Raw genomic sequence first — 17,312 nt, 5'->3', positions numbered from 1 at the left:
TTTTCATTTAATTTCATTACAGTACAACGGTTTGATTTGTTTGATCGTAGCTAGCTACATAGCTAGCTACATAGCCGTCTTTGTATCAAAGATAATTGTGTAGTCTAGAGCGATTTTCTAGGTTAGCTAGCCAGCTATTGTCGTTCTTTAACGCAACGTAACGTAATCAACACTGCTAGCTAGCCAGCTAGCCCCGAATAGCAGCACTGTAGAAACTATTACACTCAACGGAACGACTTGATTAGTGTAGTGTCAACAATGCAGCCACTGCCAGCTAGCCTACAAAGTCAACAACGCAGCCACTGCCAGCTAGCCTACTTCAGCAGTACTGTATCATTTTAATCATTTTAGTCAATAAGATTCTTGCTACGTAAGCTTAACTTTCTGAACATTCGAGACGTGTAGTCCACTTGTCATTCCAATCTCCTTTGCATTAGCGTAGCCTCTTCTGTAGCCTGTCAACTATGTGTCTGTCTATCCCTGTTCTCTCCTCTCTGCACAGACCATACAAACGCTCCACACCGCGTGGCAGCGGCCACCCTAATCTGGTGGTCCCAGCGCGCACGACCCACGTGGAGTTCCAGGTCTCCGGTAGCCTCTGGAACTGCCGATCTGCGGCCAACAAGGCAGAGTTCATCTCAGCCTATGCCTCCCTCCAGTCCCTCGACTTCTTGGCACTGACGGAAACATGGATCACCACAGATAACACTGCCACTCCTACTGCTCTCTCTTCGTCCGCCCACGTGTTCTCGCACACCCCGAGAGCTTCTGGTCAGCGGGGTGGTGGCACCGGATCCTCATCTCTCCCAAGTGGTCATTCTCTCTTTCTCCCCTTACCCATCTGTCTATCGCCTCCTTTGAATTCCATGCTGTCACAGTTACCAGCCCTTTCAAGCTTAACATCCTTATCATTTATCGCCCTCCAGGTTCCCTCGGAGAGTTCATCAATGAGCTTGATGCCTTGATAAGCTCCTTTCCTGAGGACGGTTCATCTCTCACAGTTCTGGGCGACTTTAACTTCCCCACGTCTACCTTTGACTCATTCCTCTCTGCCTCCTTCTTTCCACTCCTCTCCTCTTTTGACCTCACCCTCTCACCTTCCCCCTACTCACAAGGCAGGCAATACGCTCGACCTCATCTTTACTAGATGCTGTTCTTCCACTAACCTCATTGCAACTCCCCCAAGTCTCTGACCACTACCTTGTATCCTTTTCCCTCTCGCTCTCATCCAACACTTCCCACACTGCCCCTACTCGGATGGTATCGCGCCGTCCCAACCTTCGCTCTCTCTCCCCCGCTACTCTCTCCTCTTCCATCCTATCATCTCTTCCCTCTGCTCAAACCTTCTCCAACCTATCTCCTGATTCTGCCTCCTCAACCCTCCTCTCCTCCCTTTCTGCATCCTTTGACTCTCTATGCCCCCTATCCTCCAGGCCGGCTCGGTCCTCCCCTCCCGCTCCGTGGCTCGACGACTCATTGCGAGCTCACAGAACAGGGCTCCGGGCAGCCGAGCGGAAATGGAGGAAAACTCGCCTCCCTGCGGACCTGGCATCCTTTCGCTCCCTCCTCTCTACATTTTCCTCTTCTGTCTCTGCTGCTAAAGCCACTTTCTACCACTCTAAATTCCAAGCTTCTGCCTCTAACCCTAGGAAGCTCTTTGCCACCTTCTCCTCCCTCCTGAATCCTCCTCCCCCCTCCCTCTCTGCAGATGACTTCGTCAACCATTTTGAAAAGAAGGTCGACGACATCCGATCCTCGTTTGCTAAGTCAAACGACACCGCTGGTTCTGCTCACACTGCCCTACCCTGTGCTCTGACCTCTTTCTCCCTCTCTCTCCAGATGAAATCTTGTGTCTTGTGACGGCCGGCCGCCCAACAACCTGCCCGCTTGACCCTATCCCCTCCTCTCTTCTCCAGACCATTTCCGGAGACCTTCTCCCTTACCTCACCTCGCTCATCAACTCATCCCTGACCGCTGGCTACGTCCCTTCCGTCTTCAAGAGAGCGAGAGTTGCACCCTTCTGAAAAAACCTACACTCGATCCCTCCGATGTCAACAACTACAGACCAGTATCCCTTCTTTCTTTTCTCTCCAAAACTCTTGAACGTGCCGTCCTTGGCCAGCTCTCCCGCTATCTCTCTCAGAATGACCTTCTTGATCCAAATCAGTCAGGTTTCAAGACTAGTCATTCAACTGAGACTGCTCTTCTCTGTATCACGGAGGCGCTCCGCACCGCTAAAGCTAACTCTCTCTCCTCTGCTCTCATCCTTCTAGACCTATCGGCTGCCTTCGATACTGTGAACCATCAGATCCTCCTCTCCACCCTCTCAGAGTTGGGCATCTCCGGCGCGGCCCACGCTTGGATTGCGTCCTACCTGACAGGTCGCTCCTATCAGGTGGCGTGGCGAGAATCTGTCTCCTCACCACGCGCTCTCACCACTGGTGTCCCCAGGGCTCTGTTCTAGGCCCTCTCCTATTCTCGCTATACACCAAGTCACTTGGCTCTGTCATAACCTCACATGGTCTCTCCTATCATTGCTATGCAGACGACACACAATTCATCTTCTCCTTTCCCCCTTCTGATGACCAGGTGGCGAATCGCATCTCTGCATGTCTGGCAGACATATCAGTGTGGATGACGGATCACCACCTCAAGCTGAACCTCGGCAAGACGGAGCTGCTCTTCCTCCCGGGGAAGGACTGCCCGTTCCATGATCTCGCCATCACGGTTGACAACTCCATTGTGTCCTCCTCCCAGAGCGCTAAGAACCTTGGCGTGATCCTGGACAACACCCTGTCGTTCTCAACTAACATCAAGGCGGTGGCCCGTTCCTGTAGGTTCATGCTCTACAACATCCGCAGAGTACGACCCTGCCTCACACAGGAAGCGGCGCAGGTCCTAATCCAGGCACTTGTCATCTCCCGTCTGGATTACTGCAACTCGCTGTTGGCTGGGCTCCCTGCCTGTGCCATTAAACCCCTACAACTCATCCAGAACGCCGCAGCCCGTCTGGTGTTCAACCTTCCCAAGTTCTCCCACGTCACCCCGCTCCTCCGCTCTCTCCACTGGTTTCCAGTTGAAGCTCGCATCCTCTACAAGACCATGGTGCTTGCCTACGGAGCTGTGAGGGGAACGGCACCTCAGTACCTCCAGGCTCTGATCAGGCCCTACACCCAAACAAGGGCACTGCGTTCATCCACCTCTGGCCTGCTCGCCTCCCTACCACTGAGGAAGTACAGTTCCCGCTCAGCCCAGTCAAAACTGTTCGCTGCTCTGGCCCCCAATGGTGGAACAAACTCCCTCACGACGCCAGGACAGCGGAGTCAATCACCACCTTCCGGAGACGCCTGAAACCCCACCTCTTTAAGGAATACCTAGGATAGGATAAGTAATCCTTCTCACCCCCCTTTTAAGATTTAGATGCACTATTGTAAAGTGACTGTTCCACTGGATGTCATAAGGTGAATGCACCAATTTGTAAGTCGCTCTGGATAAGAGCGTCTGCTAAATGACTTAAATGTAAAATGTAAATGTAAATGCAACTTCCCAAATACAGAAATCATCTCTGTAGGATGCATACAGGGATGATTTCTGTATTTTGAAAACTTGATTGCTTGACAAGCAAAATATTTTTCGACTATGTCAACAATGGACTAATGAAACAAATACCCAAATATTGTTTTGGGGTGGAATTTTACTTTAAATTAAGACCAAATAGACAATTTTGACTTTGTGGCTGTGGAATCTGTACAGATTGGAGGCCCAGCAATCTATGGTTCATTCGTTCATTCAGTTTCTCACCACTCTCTAATGGTCATGGCTAGAAGGGACACAATTTTTGTCAAATTAACCTCAAACGTTTTTAGCTAACCCTAACCCTTTTCCAAACCTTAGCCCAATTCTCCTAACCTACTATTTTAATTTTCCTAACCTGCTGCGTAAATTCTCCTAACCTACTATGAAAAGACTGATCTGACAAAAGTTGTATCCCATCTAGTTAAAATCCTCTCTTACCTGCTGGCTTGTACAGCTGTTTGTTTGAATTAACTTAATTTACTGAATATTTGAAGCTGTTTGAAATGAACATTCAATTTTATTTAGTCATAAACAGCAAAAAGAGGGTTGACCACAGATGACTTCCAACACTGTAAACAAAAATCACGATAAATTAGCTAAATAGATTAAAAATATCTTCATAATTAAATATTTACATTTTGGTCATGCAATAGGTTGTATTTGTTTTATGGACCTGCCAATACTCAAGAGTAATTTGAAAGTCAAACATCGTTTTCCATTTTTTTTTGACAATATCTTCATGCTGTAAATCACTGAAATTGTTCTCTTTTAATCCCCAAAAAGTCCAGTGCATTGCCTGCAAGCAGTTTGTCCTGAAAAGGAAAAGCAAACACATGGAAATTCATAAACCATCATGTTCCCGCTCTTATTCTTTTATCACAGACACTTTTTGCAAGAGAAAGAAAGCACATTCAGTGTGTTACCTTACCTTTAAACCACCATTAAACTCCTTTATGGACTCTATTAATGTTCCTGGCTGCAGCTCACCCAGTGGGAATGGATAGTCTGTTCCTAACATCACCTTATCCTATGGAAGAAAATAACAAGAGCTGAGACTGTCATAAATGGTCAACTCTACCAATACAAACTTCAAACTTTCAAGCCTTTTTTAAACTACTTAGTAATGAGAAATATAATTTGTCTAGATCAGTGAAGATAACTACATTGCCATTTAGAAATTAGACACATCACTGCATACCTTTCCAATCACATCAATAAGTAGCTTGAGGGCGATGGGGTCATGCACTAAGGAGTCAGTGTAGAAGGAGCCCAGGTATTTCCGTGGGTTGACTTTGTTATCCACAGCACAGAGGTCAGGTCGGACCTGGAACCCATGTTCAATTCGGCCAATAGTGAACGGGAAAGAACCCCCTAGGGAAATAACGTTGCTTCACACGTCAATCTTTCAGTGGTGATTCTTGGATTCTCCCAGCTCACACTTTTACTGTTTACTGAATGTCATTATTTGTTCCTCTATATGTTGTACATTACCTCCATGAGCAAAGCAGACCTTCAACTTGGGAAATCTCTCAAAGACACCTCCGAAGATCATTGAGCAAATGGCCATGGTAGTCTCGGATGGCATACCTGTACAAAAAAAGAAAAAGAAAAAAGGTTACTCATTTGTGACAACGTCATCCAGGTAGTTCAGGTAGATCATAACAGAGCTGAGTCTTTATCCTATCACTCACCCACTAACCAGGGGAGCCAGTACTTGGCCATCCTCCCATCGATCTGCATGTCCCATGGGTGTACAAACAAGGAACAGCTCAGTTCCTCAGCAGCCTATAGAAAAGCGGGAGTATCACTCATGATTTTCATAATCGACATCATTACACAGTCATGATGAATTGATACTTGAACATCAAATGTGTCTAGTTCCACTAATATCTGGTCCACAAACTATCTTAGGTGTAGTCTAGAAAGAGCAAGAGTATGATTTTCAGTAGTGTTTCTATCTGGCTTTGTAACACTATAGCTGGAATATCACTAGGAATATAGCTGCCCATTTAAATAAATCAATTCACTTATATGGCTCTTACAGCATAGATTGGGTAGAGTTCGGGGGCGTTAAGATCCCAGGTGTTAATGTGGGAGCCGATCTGGACACCAGGGAAGCCCAGCTGCCTAACACAACGCTTCATCTCCAGCACAGCCAGGTCAGGAGCCTGCATGGGCAGGGTACCCAACCCCACGAAGCGTCGGGGGTGGAGCGCCACTGTCTTAGCCAGGTCGTCATTCAGGATCCCACACAGGTCCAGGGTGTCATGAGGTTTTGCCTGTCACACAGGGAAGTGAACCCAACACAACCAAAGTCTTAGTAATGCATTGGCAGCTATGTTCACAGAGAAGTAAGCACATCAAAGTCTTAGAAAAGAGAGAAGTGATGTAAAATAAAAAACATGTCAGAGAGTAAAAGTAAGGATATATTTTTTTATTTTTGCATTGTAACTTAAAAAATACCATAATATATCTGGCACTAATAGTGGAATGATAGTGTTTCACAGTATTACTTACCCAACAGTGGTTATGATTGTCTGTAATATTCACCTGTTGATTTCTCCCACCAGAGCATTATCTGTTGTCATTCTGGGATCACTGTTCTGACGTTTTGGCTGTGTGGTCTTGTGGAAATCGCTGTGCCATTTCCTGGTTGCTAAAATTCTACACTGTTCACTCAATTTCAGTGTGTGGTTGCAACCTGGTCTCAGAGCATTTCTGATGATTTTGTATGTTAATCAGATGATGCTCCAATTAGTAAGATATGTTACATTTTATATGGTATGTATTATTTTGTGGATGTCCATCACCTATTTCGTATGATAAATTGCGAATTATAATTTGTATGATAAAATATTGTTTTTACAGCTGTTTGAAGCAGGTGGACCAAAACCAAACGCTTCAAAAAACCTTTTTAGTCCCCCAACTTCAAACAGCGCTGAAAACGATATTTTTTGGTACAATGATTCCCTACAATATTCAGTGCTTGTTTTCTCACATAAACTGAAATTGAGCGAACAGTGTAGAATTGTAGCAACCAGGGAATGAGTGATTTCCACTAGATATCACAGCCACAAAGCCAGAACAGATTTCACAGTTTGACAGATGCTGCTCTGGCGGGAGAAATCAATAGGCGAATATCACAGCCAATCACAACACTGGCGGGTAAGGAATGCCGCATTCAAAACAACCTGGAACTCTGAGAAACAGGAGGTCAAATCTTGACGTCAGTGATCTTCAGGTCGGAAAGTCGGAGCTCTAGAAAGAGGCCTGAGTTCTCGAGTTGGAATTCTGAGTAGAAGCTAGTTTTTTCCCGAGTTCCCAATTGTTTTGAACGCGCTGAGGTCAGAAGTCGGGGATTTCCGAGTTCCCATTTCCGAGATCCCAGTTGTTTTGAACGTGGCATAATAGTGTGAAACTATTAGCGCCAGATATATTATGTACATTTTCTGAAATATCCTATGTGAAGCACCTTTAACAAAAATCTGCTGTTTATTTTTTCCCCTTGCAGACAGACTTACCCAGTAGTTAAACATGACAGGCACTGTGGACAAGGCTTGGACCGTCACCCCTAAAGTAGAGCATCATCATCATCATCATCATCAAAACCCACAACATTACAATACAGACTTACTTTACAGGCAACATGAATGACTCTGCCGGCTTCAAAATATGCTGCCAAGAGGATTTTGACATGAGGATGATATTGGATATGTGTGTGTATACCGTGTGCATCCATGTCCCGAATCCTTGCGTCTGCATCCCAACAGTTTTCCTGGATCACACGGAACAACTTCCCGTCTTTCATCATTTTTGCTTCCCCCTAAAATATGGATTGGCACAAAACTCCAGAGAATGAAGGACACTTGATTTGTTCTTTTTTTGGTTTCTATGCCTTCCATTGTCTTCATTGCTTCATGCCTACAATTTATGTTTGATGAGCAAGATGATGTGCCACTAGAGATTCTGGGTTCGAGTCCAGGCTCTGTTGCAGCCGGCTGCGACCGGGCGACCCATGGGGCGGTGCACAATTGGCTCAGCATCGTCCGGGTTAGGGGAAGGTTTGGCCGGGATCGATGTCCTTGACTCATTGTGCACTAGTGACTCCTGTGGCGGGCTGGGTGCAGTGCATGACACAGTCGCCAGGTGTACAGTGTTTTCTCCGACACATTGGTGCGGCTGGCTTCCGGGTTAAGTGGGCGGAGAATGCACGGCTGTCTACCTTTGCCTCTCCCCATTCCGTACAGAAGTTGCAGTGATTAGACAAGACTGTAACTACCAATTGTGGAGAAAAAGGGGTAATAAACAATAGAAAAGAAAAAAACAAGAACACTTCTATGTCATATAAGAAGCAAATCACTCAAGTGGAATTGAGATGTGTGTATGTGTAATCAGCCACCTGATGGAGGCAAAGACAAACATTTGGAAACTAGAGAGGGAGTTGAAAATGTCTCATTGGCTATTACTTTACATTCAGGTGTCAACACACACAACAGCAAGTACTCACACACACACATAAGCTGTGTTTACAAGCAGCCCAAATCTGATCACTAATTGATAATTTAATCAATCAGATCAGCTCTGAAAAAGATCTGATGTGAAAAGATCTGATGTGATTGGTCAATTGGACCAATTAGGGTAACAAATACTTCAACACAGTCATAGTGACACACAGGTGTTGCTGGACCCAGTGGGTGTCAGTGTCTGTATGAAATCTTACTGTGCTGCCCACTCACTACCCACAGGTGGCGCCAAGTGGGAGGGTTGGCTTTGTGTTAGCCTCGCCGAGAAACAGGCTTCGAGGCGTGACAACGATGTGATTTTTGAGGTATGGCAACACTAGACTAGCTTTGTGTGAATGAGATCTTGTAGAGAGCCCAGGAGAGCCTGAGTAGAGGGCTGGCCTGCTCATTAGGCAGGATTAGGTGGTCGCCTACAGCCACAGATTGACAAGGGTGGAATTTTCTGAGCTAAACTGACCAAGATGCACCTCCAACAATACATAAAACCTCACATAATTCTGGCCAAAATCAACAACAATTTCTCTCAACCAGTGGTATATGGGTTTTTTAGGGGAGCATTGATGCCACGCTGTGATAAGCAGTGCCCACTTTGTCAAAGGCAGTGAGGCAAAATATTTATCTTGTCCATTCTCAACGTGCCTCTCCAGGGTCCTCTTGGAGAGACACATCGCTGCAGGGCCCTACCCACATTCCGTCATGAAAAAGAATGTAACATAAATCATGTAGCAGATATAGCACATGGTAGAAAAGAGTATATGGAGGTACAATGTAATGAGACGGACACTTTTTACATCATGCAGGTTTCTCCGACCAAATAACCTAACCTAAATGATGCCTGATCAAATAAAAAATGCGCTGACATGTTAACAAACAACATATCCTAAAAACAGGACAGGTCAAAGTCAAATGGACAATATGAGATGGACAATCAGGCTACTCAACTGCTGTCCAGGAGTTTCATCCCGTTACATTTTTTACAAGCTTATCATAGCGAAAAAATAAAATAATTTTGCATTTCTCGCTGGGTAAACACATTGCAAATAGGCTCAGGATAACTCCTCCGGGCCCGTGGTTACACCCCAGTAAGCACGGGCCCAGTAAGCACAGGCCGACGTGGTAGGCCACACCCAGTAAGCACAGGCCGACATGGTAGGCCTCACCCCAGTAAGCACGGGCCGACGTGGTAGGCCACACCCCAGTAAGCACGGGCCGACGTGGTAGGCCACACTCCAGTAAGCACAGGCCGACGTGGTAGGCCTCACCCCAGTAAGCACAGGCCGACGTGGTAGGCTACACCCCAGTAAGCACAGGCCGACACAATGTTTCTTACTGGTATTATTCTAGTAGGGGAGACAATGTTTTTGTCTCGTCTAGGGAGGCAGAATGGCCAGGACCAACCCTGCCTGTGTAGTAGCATTGCAGGCCAAGGTAACTGCTGTATGTGGCATTATCACATCTCATGGATCATGGGCAGGCAAGCTCTCATAACAAGGAGTTAGATCACATCTCAATTCAGTGAGAACAATGTACACCACATATACAAATGGCAAGTACACTACAGCTCCATTCAAATTTGAAAGCTTGCTGATACATGGACTAAATAGGCTGTATGCTTGATACATGGACTAAATAGGCTGTATGCTTGATACATGGACTAAATAGGCTGCATGCTTGATACATGGACTAAATAGGCTGTATGCTTGATACATGGACTAAATAGGCTGTATGCTTGATACATGGACTAAATAGACTGTATGCTTGATACATGGACTAAATAGGCTGTATGCTTGATACGCGGACTAAATAGGCTGCATGCTTGATACATGGACTAATAGGCTGCATGCTTGATACATGGACTAAATAGGCTGTATGCTTGATACATGGACTAAATAGGCTGTATGCTTGATACATGGACTAAATAGGCTGTATGCTTGATACATGGACTAAATAGGCTGTATGCTTGATACATGGACTAAATAGGCTGTATGCTTGATACATGGACTAAATAGGCTGTATGCTTGATACATGGACTAAATAGGCTGTATGCTTGATACATGGACTAAATAGGCTGTATGCTTGATACGCGGACTAAATAGGCTGCATGCTTGATACATGGACTAAATAGGCTGCATGCTTGATACATGGACTAAATAGGCTGTATGCTTGATACATGGACTAAATAGGCTGTATGCTTGATACATGGACTAAATAGGCTGTATGCTTGATACATGGACTAAATAGGCTGTATACTTGATACATGGACTAAATAGGCTGTATGCTTAATACATGGACTAAATAGGCTGTATGCTTGATACGCGGACTAAATAGACTGCATGCTTGATACATGGACTAAATAGGCTGTATGCTTGATACGCCGACTAAATAGGCTGTATGCTTGATACATGGACTAAATAGGCTGTATGCTTGATACATGGACTAAATAGGCTGTATGCTTGATACATGGACTAAATAGGCTGTATGCTTGATACATGGACTAAATAGACTGTATGCTTGATACATGGACTAAATAGGCTGTATGCTTGATACGCGGACTAAATAGGCTGCATGCTTGATACATGGACTAAATAGGCTGCATGCTTGATACATGGACTAAATAGGCTGCATGCTTGATACATGGACTAAATAGGCTGTATGCTTGATACATGGACTAAATAGGCTGTATGCTTGATACATGGACTAAATAGGCTGTATGCTTGATACATGGACTAAATAGGCTGTATACTTGATACATGGACTAAATAGGCTGTATGCTTGATACATGGACTAAATAGGCTGCATGCTTGATACATGGACTAAATAGGCTGCATGCTTGATACATGGACTAAATAGGCTGTATGCTTGATACATGGACTAAATAGGCTGTATGCTTAATACATGGACTAAATAGGCTGTATGCTTGATACGCGGACTAAATAGACTGCATGCTTGATACATGGACTAAATAGGCTGTATGCTTGATACATGGACTAAATAGGCTGTATGCTTGATACATGGACTAAATAGACTGCATGCTTGATACATGGACTAAATAGGCTGTATGCTTGATACATGGACTAAATAGGCTGTATGCTTGATACATGGACTAAATAGGCTGTATGCTTGATACATGGACTAAATAGGCTGTATGCTTGATACATGGACTAAATAGGCTGTATGCTTGATACATGGACTAAATAGGCTGTATGCTTGATACATGGACTAAATAGGCTGTATGCTTGATACATGGACTAAATAGGCTGTATGCTTGATACATGGACTAAATAGGCTGTATACTGTATAACGTGAAATCTGTTGCTAAAGTCTGTAATAAATGATACATCAAGTAAAACTTTTAATTTCCATTATGCTGTAGAATGTGCACATTTATCAGTATATGGAAAGGTAACCGAAAAAATATTCTTTAACATTAAATGTTTTTTTTCTATTGTGTTATTGAATGTACGTTTGTTAATTCCATGTGTAACTCTGTGTTGTTGTTTGTGTCGCACTGCTTTGCTTTATCTTGGCCAGGTCGCAGCTGTAAATGAGAAGTTGTTCTCAACTGGCCTACCTGGTTAAATAAAGGTGAAATTAAAAAAAAAATATATATATATATATATATATATATTGTACTGTACTGTTGAGTAACCTAACTTGAGACTCACCTTGCAGTGATGGTGAAGCTGGATAAATCCATCATATCCATATCTCTAAAGAACAAATAAAACTGTCATTAGAGTGGGCTTATGCCATCATGATCATGAATAATTAAGTGTTTTGCTAAGCAAAGGACATTTAGAATTTCCTGATGTTACGTTAAAACATTCACAAAGTCATATCTCATGGCTCCCATGTATCGAAAGCTATAACTTTCATTGCTTGTCATTATGCACCTGGAGGTTCTGCTTGTACGCAAAGTAGGCCTGCAGGGATCAAAAACAGACCAGCCAATGTCATAAGCCATTTTAATTGGAGTAAATTACCTCTGAACCACTTTCACAACAAATGTGATATGTGATATGCATATGGATGAACCCTGAAACAGCCCAAAATGAGTAATAATATCCATCCCATAGGATCCACATCCTCCTCAATTTAGACTGAAGATAGCTTCCCTGTATGAATGCTCAGTGGGTTACATGTCCTTGAACTTGGCCACGAACCCCAATGCAACTCCTCTATGTTTGAACACAGTTACAACAGTGTTAGAATGCTTGTGGGATCAGGTAGCCTAGCTAGTGTTGGGCCAGTAACTGACAGGTTGCTGGTTCAAATCCCTGAGCCGACTAGGTGAAAAATCTGCCTTGAGCAAGGCACTTAAACCTAATTTCTCTGGATAAGAGTGTATGCTAAATGACAAAAATGTTGCTGTCGTTTTATGTAGGAGTGGCATGGGTCATGAAAAGGTTGCAGCCGTTTATCTGGTCCTAAGAATAATAGGTCTAACTTCAATAAGGAATGGAATGGGATGGGATTTGTTCACTCATTTTATTCAATGAGTCCACAGGTTGGTGCAAAATGCACAGGGCAGAACACATGATATCTCTAATGCAGCGATGTTGTTTAACAACACTATTGTAAACATGTCTGTATAATAAACTAGGAGGGGCATGGGCCAATATTTTATTATTTAAAAAATATATATTTTGCCTTTATTTAACTAGGCAAGTCAGTTAATTAAGAACAAATTCTTATTTTCAATGACGGCCTAAGAACTGCCTTGTTCAGGGGCAGAACGACAGATTTTTACTTTGTCAGCTCGGAGATTCAATCTTGCAACCTTTCGGTTACTAGTCCAAAGCTCTACCCACAAGGCTACCTGCCGGCAATATGATGCAATTGGAGTCATGTTGACTATCAGGGTGGCCAGGCCCCTGTCCTGACGGACTCCTGTTGCTCTCTGTGGCTTTCTCACCCCCACAAATGAACATTTGTTGCCAGGATAAAACATGGTGTTTGTTCCAAGTGGCTCCCTATATAGGGCACTACTTTTGATTTGGACGTAGTGAATGTTGGGAACTTGGTGTCATTTGGGACACACACATAAACAATCATTAGCTAAGGTCAGGCCTATTGACAAAAAGACTGCCTTTAAAGAACTGGGTCACTGCCAAGCATTGATTAATGTTTAACAAGTCAGTGCAGAGGGGTGGTAAAACTTCTCACAGGATTTCCTTACTGGCTGCATAGAAAATCTAAAACCATTTCTTCAGAGTTCTCGATGATATTCTTGTTAGTTTCAAATTAACAGTCTTCATCAAGGACTTTGGCATTCTGACAAACACAGTTATAACATGTTACTTAAGTCATTTGAGTTTATTATGCTAAAATAAATTGATTCTGTTTATTGTTTAGCAATGTGTGGTGGGTGTCATAGGCCTTCATGATTTTGCTCTAAAACTAATGATACGTTTTGTGCCAGATGCGAGGACTCAGTAAAAAAACACAATTAGATAACCAAATGTATTGATTGAGACAAGATATAACGTCTAGATCCACTACAGCCTGTGCAGTGCCAAGCAGTGAGCGCATTCGGCAATGTGCGTGACTGTGCATAATGGCATTATGTAAATCAAAGGTCAGGTAGATAATAATAATAATAATAATAATAATAATGCACCATGTACCGGGCACGAGAAGTAGCCTGATAGATTACATCCTTTCTATTTAAAAAACAAAAATGTAAGTTGTCAATGCATCTTGTAAAGTAGTATGGTATCACATAGCCTACCTCTTTCAGATTGGGCCATTCCTTGGGTAAAATGTGATTATGAATATCAATCTTCATCCTGATCAATCTACTACGACAAGTGTTTTTCACACAATTCACCTAATGTGAGACAGGTAGTAAACGATGTCTATCATGACCATTGAGCAAGGTTATTCTCCGCCCTACTGCCCTGCCCCCTAACAGCCCAGTGAAAAGCAGGTGAATGACTGACAGGGCATAGTCTCTTCTCACGGACACCGTGCCAGAGACATGGGTGGACTGGGACAAGAAATTGGCATTTCTAACACACCGGACCATTTTTTCCTCGAGACCTCCATTATTAGCCGGATATTGTTGATTTTGAGGGGAAAAAACAACAAGTCAGACCGGCCCATCTGGCATTTGGGCAAATAGTTCTAGGGCCAGACCGCTTCTAGACTTACAGACAGGGCACATCTCATTTATGGATGGACAGGGTTTTTACACACAGCACCCAAAAAAATTACTGGGGCTGAACAAAAATATCCAATACATCGAGAAGAGAGGAATGTATGTTCACTTTCCTCTTCATGTAGGTTATCCTTCAATCAGGTTTTATTACCAGTGGGTCATAAATATTTGTGTAGCAGACTTATTGACTAATAGTTAATCTGTGCACCGGGGACACAATGGGTTTTGATGACCCCCCCCTCTCCCAAATGCAGCATCTGTTGTGCTATAGGCTATCTACATGAGGTCCTGCATTACAAGAACATGCTGAATCAGCAGGTTATACTACGAGCCTCATTTTGGATCCAATGTATTACAGACACATGCAGTAGTATAGAAAATGGTCAAATGACTTAGGCTATTGGATAGCCTATAAGTTGCAAAAACAAAACCTATTTTTGTGTTGATTGGTTGAACCAGAGAGAGTATGCTAGTTTATTATACAGACAAGTTTACAATAGTGTTGTTAAACAACATGTCTGCATTAGAGATATCATGTGTTCTGCCCTGTGCATTTTGCACCAACCTGTGGACTCATTGAATACAATGAGTGAACAAATCCCATCCCATTTCATTCCTTATTGAAGTTAGACCTATTACTCTTAGGACCAGATAAACGGCTGCAACATGGACTCATGGCTCCACGTAACATAAGGTAAATCTGCCTCCCTCCATTTCCATTTAGTATGACATGTTACGTTTCGTATGGTATGTATTCATTCTTGGATGTTCATTGTCCATTTCATACATGTTACAAATGACAATTCGTATATGTTATGAAATGCAGTTCATACATCATGTTATGAATATGCTATATTTATGATACTGTACGAATTCCAATTTGTTTTGGGTCACGTTAGCTAGGTGGCTAACATTAGCTAGCTAGGATTATGTTATGGTTAAGGTTAGGACTTTGGGTTAGGGTTTATGATTAGGGGAGGGGTTTTAGCTAACAGGCTAAGTAGTTGCAAAGTAGCTATAAAGTATTAAATAGTTGCAAAGTAGATGATTAGTTAAAATGTTAAAGGTCTCCATGGTGTGATTAAAAAATGTAACCTCTGGGTTGCTAGACATTCATGTTATATGCAGACCCAACTCCCTGACCTTGGCATAAGTAAACTTCTGTCTTATGTAACCATATCAAACATAACATATCATACCGTTGTTTTACAGGAAGAAATTAAATAAATTGTTTATGGTATCGAAATCCAGGAATTGATTGACAGTTGGGTGTTTTCGAGCTATGTTCTTGCATTCTGCGCATGGTTGCGTGTGATGGAAGGATTTCGGGGGAGGGGTAGAAAAGTTGTCGCGTCAAAAGTCTACAATTGATCATCAAATGGTAGCCTTGTGTCTTTATAGCAACTGCATGTCGATAATAATCAGATCTATATTACAAGACTCAAGCAAATGAACCCATTTATGAATCTGAGCAAATTAACCTTTCTAAATCTTCTCACTGCAGTTCCCTCTATCGTGCAAAATCTCGTCGTCAGAGAGAGTGGAGAGAGAGGGGTGTGGCCGTAAGGGGTCTGTTGCTGCTGATGCTGTGGAGATTGCGTTTATCTCTCATCTAGTCGTCGCTGTCTGCACTTCGTCCTGTCAACACCGGCGTCATTCGCGCCCTGGATGGCTGCATTTGTAACTCCGGTGTGAGTTATTTTTTTCCCGAGGACTTTTGACTTATAAGTAAACAACCATGACTGACCCAATGACACAAGATTCATTCCCTGTCCCGGATCCCACAATCGTGGACCCTTCGGCCGTACGGAACGGCGGGTGCGCGTCTAATGCGAATCTATCCAAAATACCGAGTCAAGACGATCCTTTTAATATGGACCGGGACCAAGAGATGAGAATCACCGACAGCGTTGATGGTCAAGGTAGTAAGTAATTCAGGGATTACAAACTTTATTGTTGTAAAAGTAAATCCTCACCTTGACGTGATTGATGGACGCTTCTGGAGTTTATTTATAGCATCTGGAAAGTGGTTTTGATAAATTATTAATTTGATAAATTATTAATGAGTTGCTATAATAACTTACCTGCTTAACATCAGAGACATGTCAATTTGGCAAAGCAATTGGAGATAAATAATAGGCAAGCATCGCTGTCTCTATAGAGCACTCTTATTGTCAAGATGTTGTGTCTGACATTATCTAGGTTATTTCTTCCGGATGATCACCAAAACTCTTATGTGAATTTGTAGAGGTTATCAAACAATACAAAAATGAATGTACATTTTGAGCCTGAATTCAATGTGTGAAATCTTTTTTTAGAGAGAGATAAGATGCAGTGGTTATGAAAATGCCCTCAATATTCAGAAGTTTTGTCTGTCTCACAGACACACACGCACGCACAGAGTACACACACACACACACACACACACACACACACACACACACGCACACACGCACACACGCACGCACGCACGCACGCACGCACGCACGCACGCACGCACGCACGCACGCACGCACACACACACACCACACACACACACACACACACACACACACACACACACACACACACACACACACATACATACATACATACATACATACATACATACATACATACATACATACATACATACATACATTTACATTACATTACATTACACACACATTATGCTAAAGGTCTGACATAAGGTCTATACATAACCTATGTTATACAGTATAACAGTATAACATCCCAACATAGATATAACCAAGACCCCAGTCATAACATCCCAACATGGATATGACCAAGACCCCTATCATAACATCCCAACATAGATATAACCAAGACCCCTATCATAACATCCCAACATGGAAATTACCAAGACCCCAGTCATAACATCCCAACATGGATATGACCAAGACCCCTATCATAACATCCCAACATGGATATAACCAAGACCCCTATATCATAACATCCCAACATGGATATAACCAAGACCCCTATCATAACATCCCAACATGGATATAACCAAGACCCCTATCATAACATCCCAACATAGATATAACCAAGAC

The 17,312-nt window shown here is 43.1% G+C and overlaps 2 protein-coding genes across 3 annotated transcripts in view; one reads left to right on the top strand and one right to left on the bottom strand.

Moving 5' to 3' along the window:
• Positions 1–4,073: 4,073 nt before the first annotated feature.
• On the bottom strand, positions 4,074–14,005 carry acmsd (aminocarboxymuconate semialdehyde decarboxylase). The gene is made up of 10 exons (XM_035774096.2): positions 13,831–14,005; positions 11,765–11,809; positions 7,303–7,399; positions 7,098–7,147; positions 5,619–5,855; positions 5,268–5,361; positions 5,068–5,163; positions 4,775–4,947; positions 4,505–4,603; positions 4,074–4,388 (listed from the first exon to the last, which is right to left on the bottom strand). Exons 1-10 carry the CDS (start codon positions 13,885–13,887, stop codon positions 4,326–4,328), a joined length of 1,011 nt encoding a protein of 336 aa, XP_035629989.1. The 5' UTR covers positions 13,888–14,005; the 3' UTR covers positions 4,074–4,325.
• Positions 14,006–15,611: 1,606 nt separating this feature from the next.
• The window catches only part of LOC118386378 (transmembrane protein 163), a 98,632-nt gene continuing 96,931 nt past the window's right edge, over positions 15,612–17,312 (top strand). The window contains exon 1 of one of the 2 annotated variants that reach the window (XM_035774095.2): positions 15,612–16,181. In XM_035774095.2, coding sequence (XP_035629988.1) covers positions 15,998–16,181 — 184 coding nt within the window. In that variant the 5' untranslated portion in view covers positions 15,612–15,997. Of the gene's footprint in view, positions 16,185–17,312 lie in introns of both variants that reach the window. The other variant, XM_035774093.2, reaches the window with a different exon arrangement.

Source organism: Oncorhynchus keta, chromosome 7 (assembly GCF_023373465.1).
Source record: "Oncorhynchus keta strain PuntledgeMale-10-30-2019 chromosome 7, Oket_V2, whole genome shotgun sequence".
Taxonomy (NCBI): domain Eukaryota; kingdom Metazoa; phylum Chordata; class Actinopteri; order Salmoniformes; family Salmonidae; genus Oncorhynchus; species Oncorhynchus keta.
Note: the sequence above shows the minus strand (reverse complement) of the source record. Positions and strands in the feature narration are given on the sequence as shown.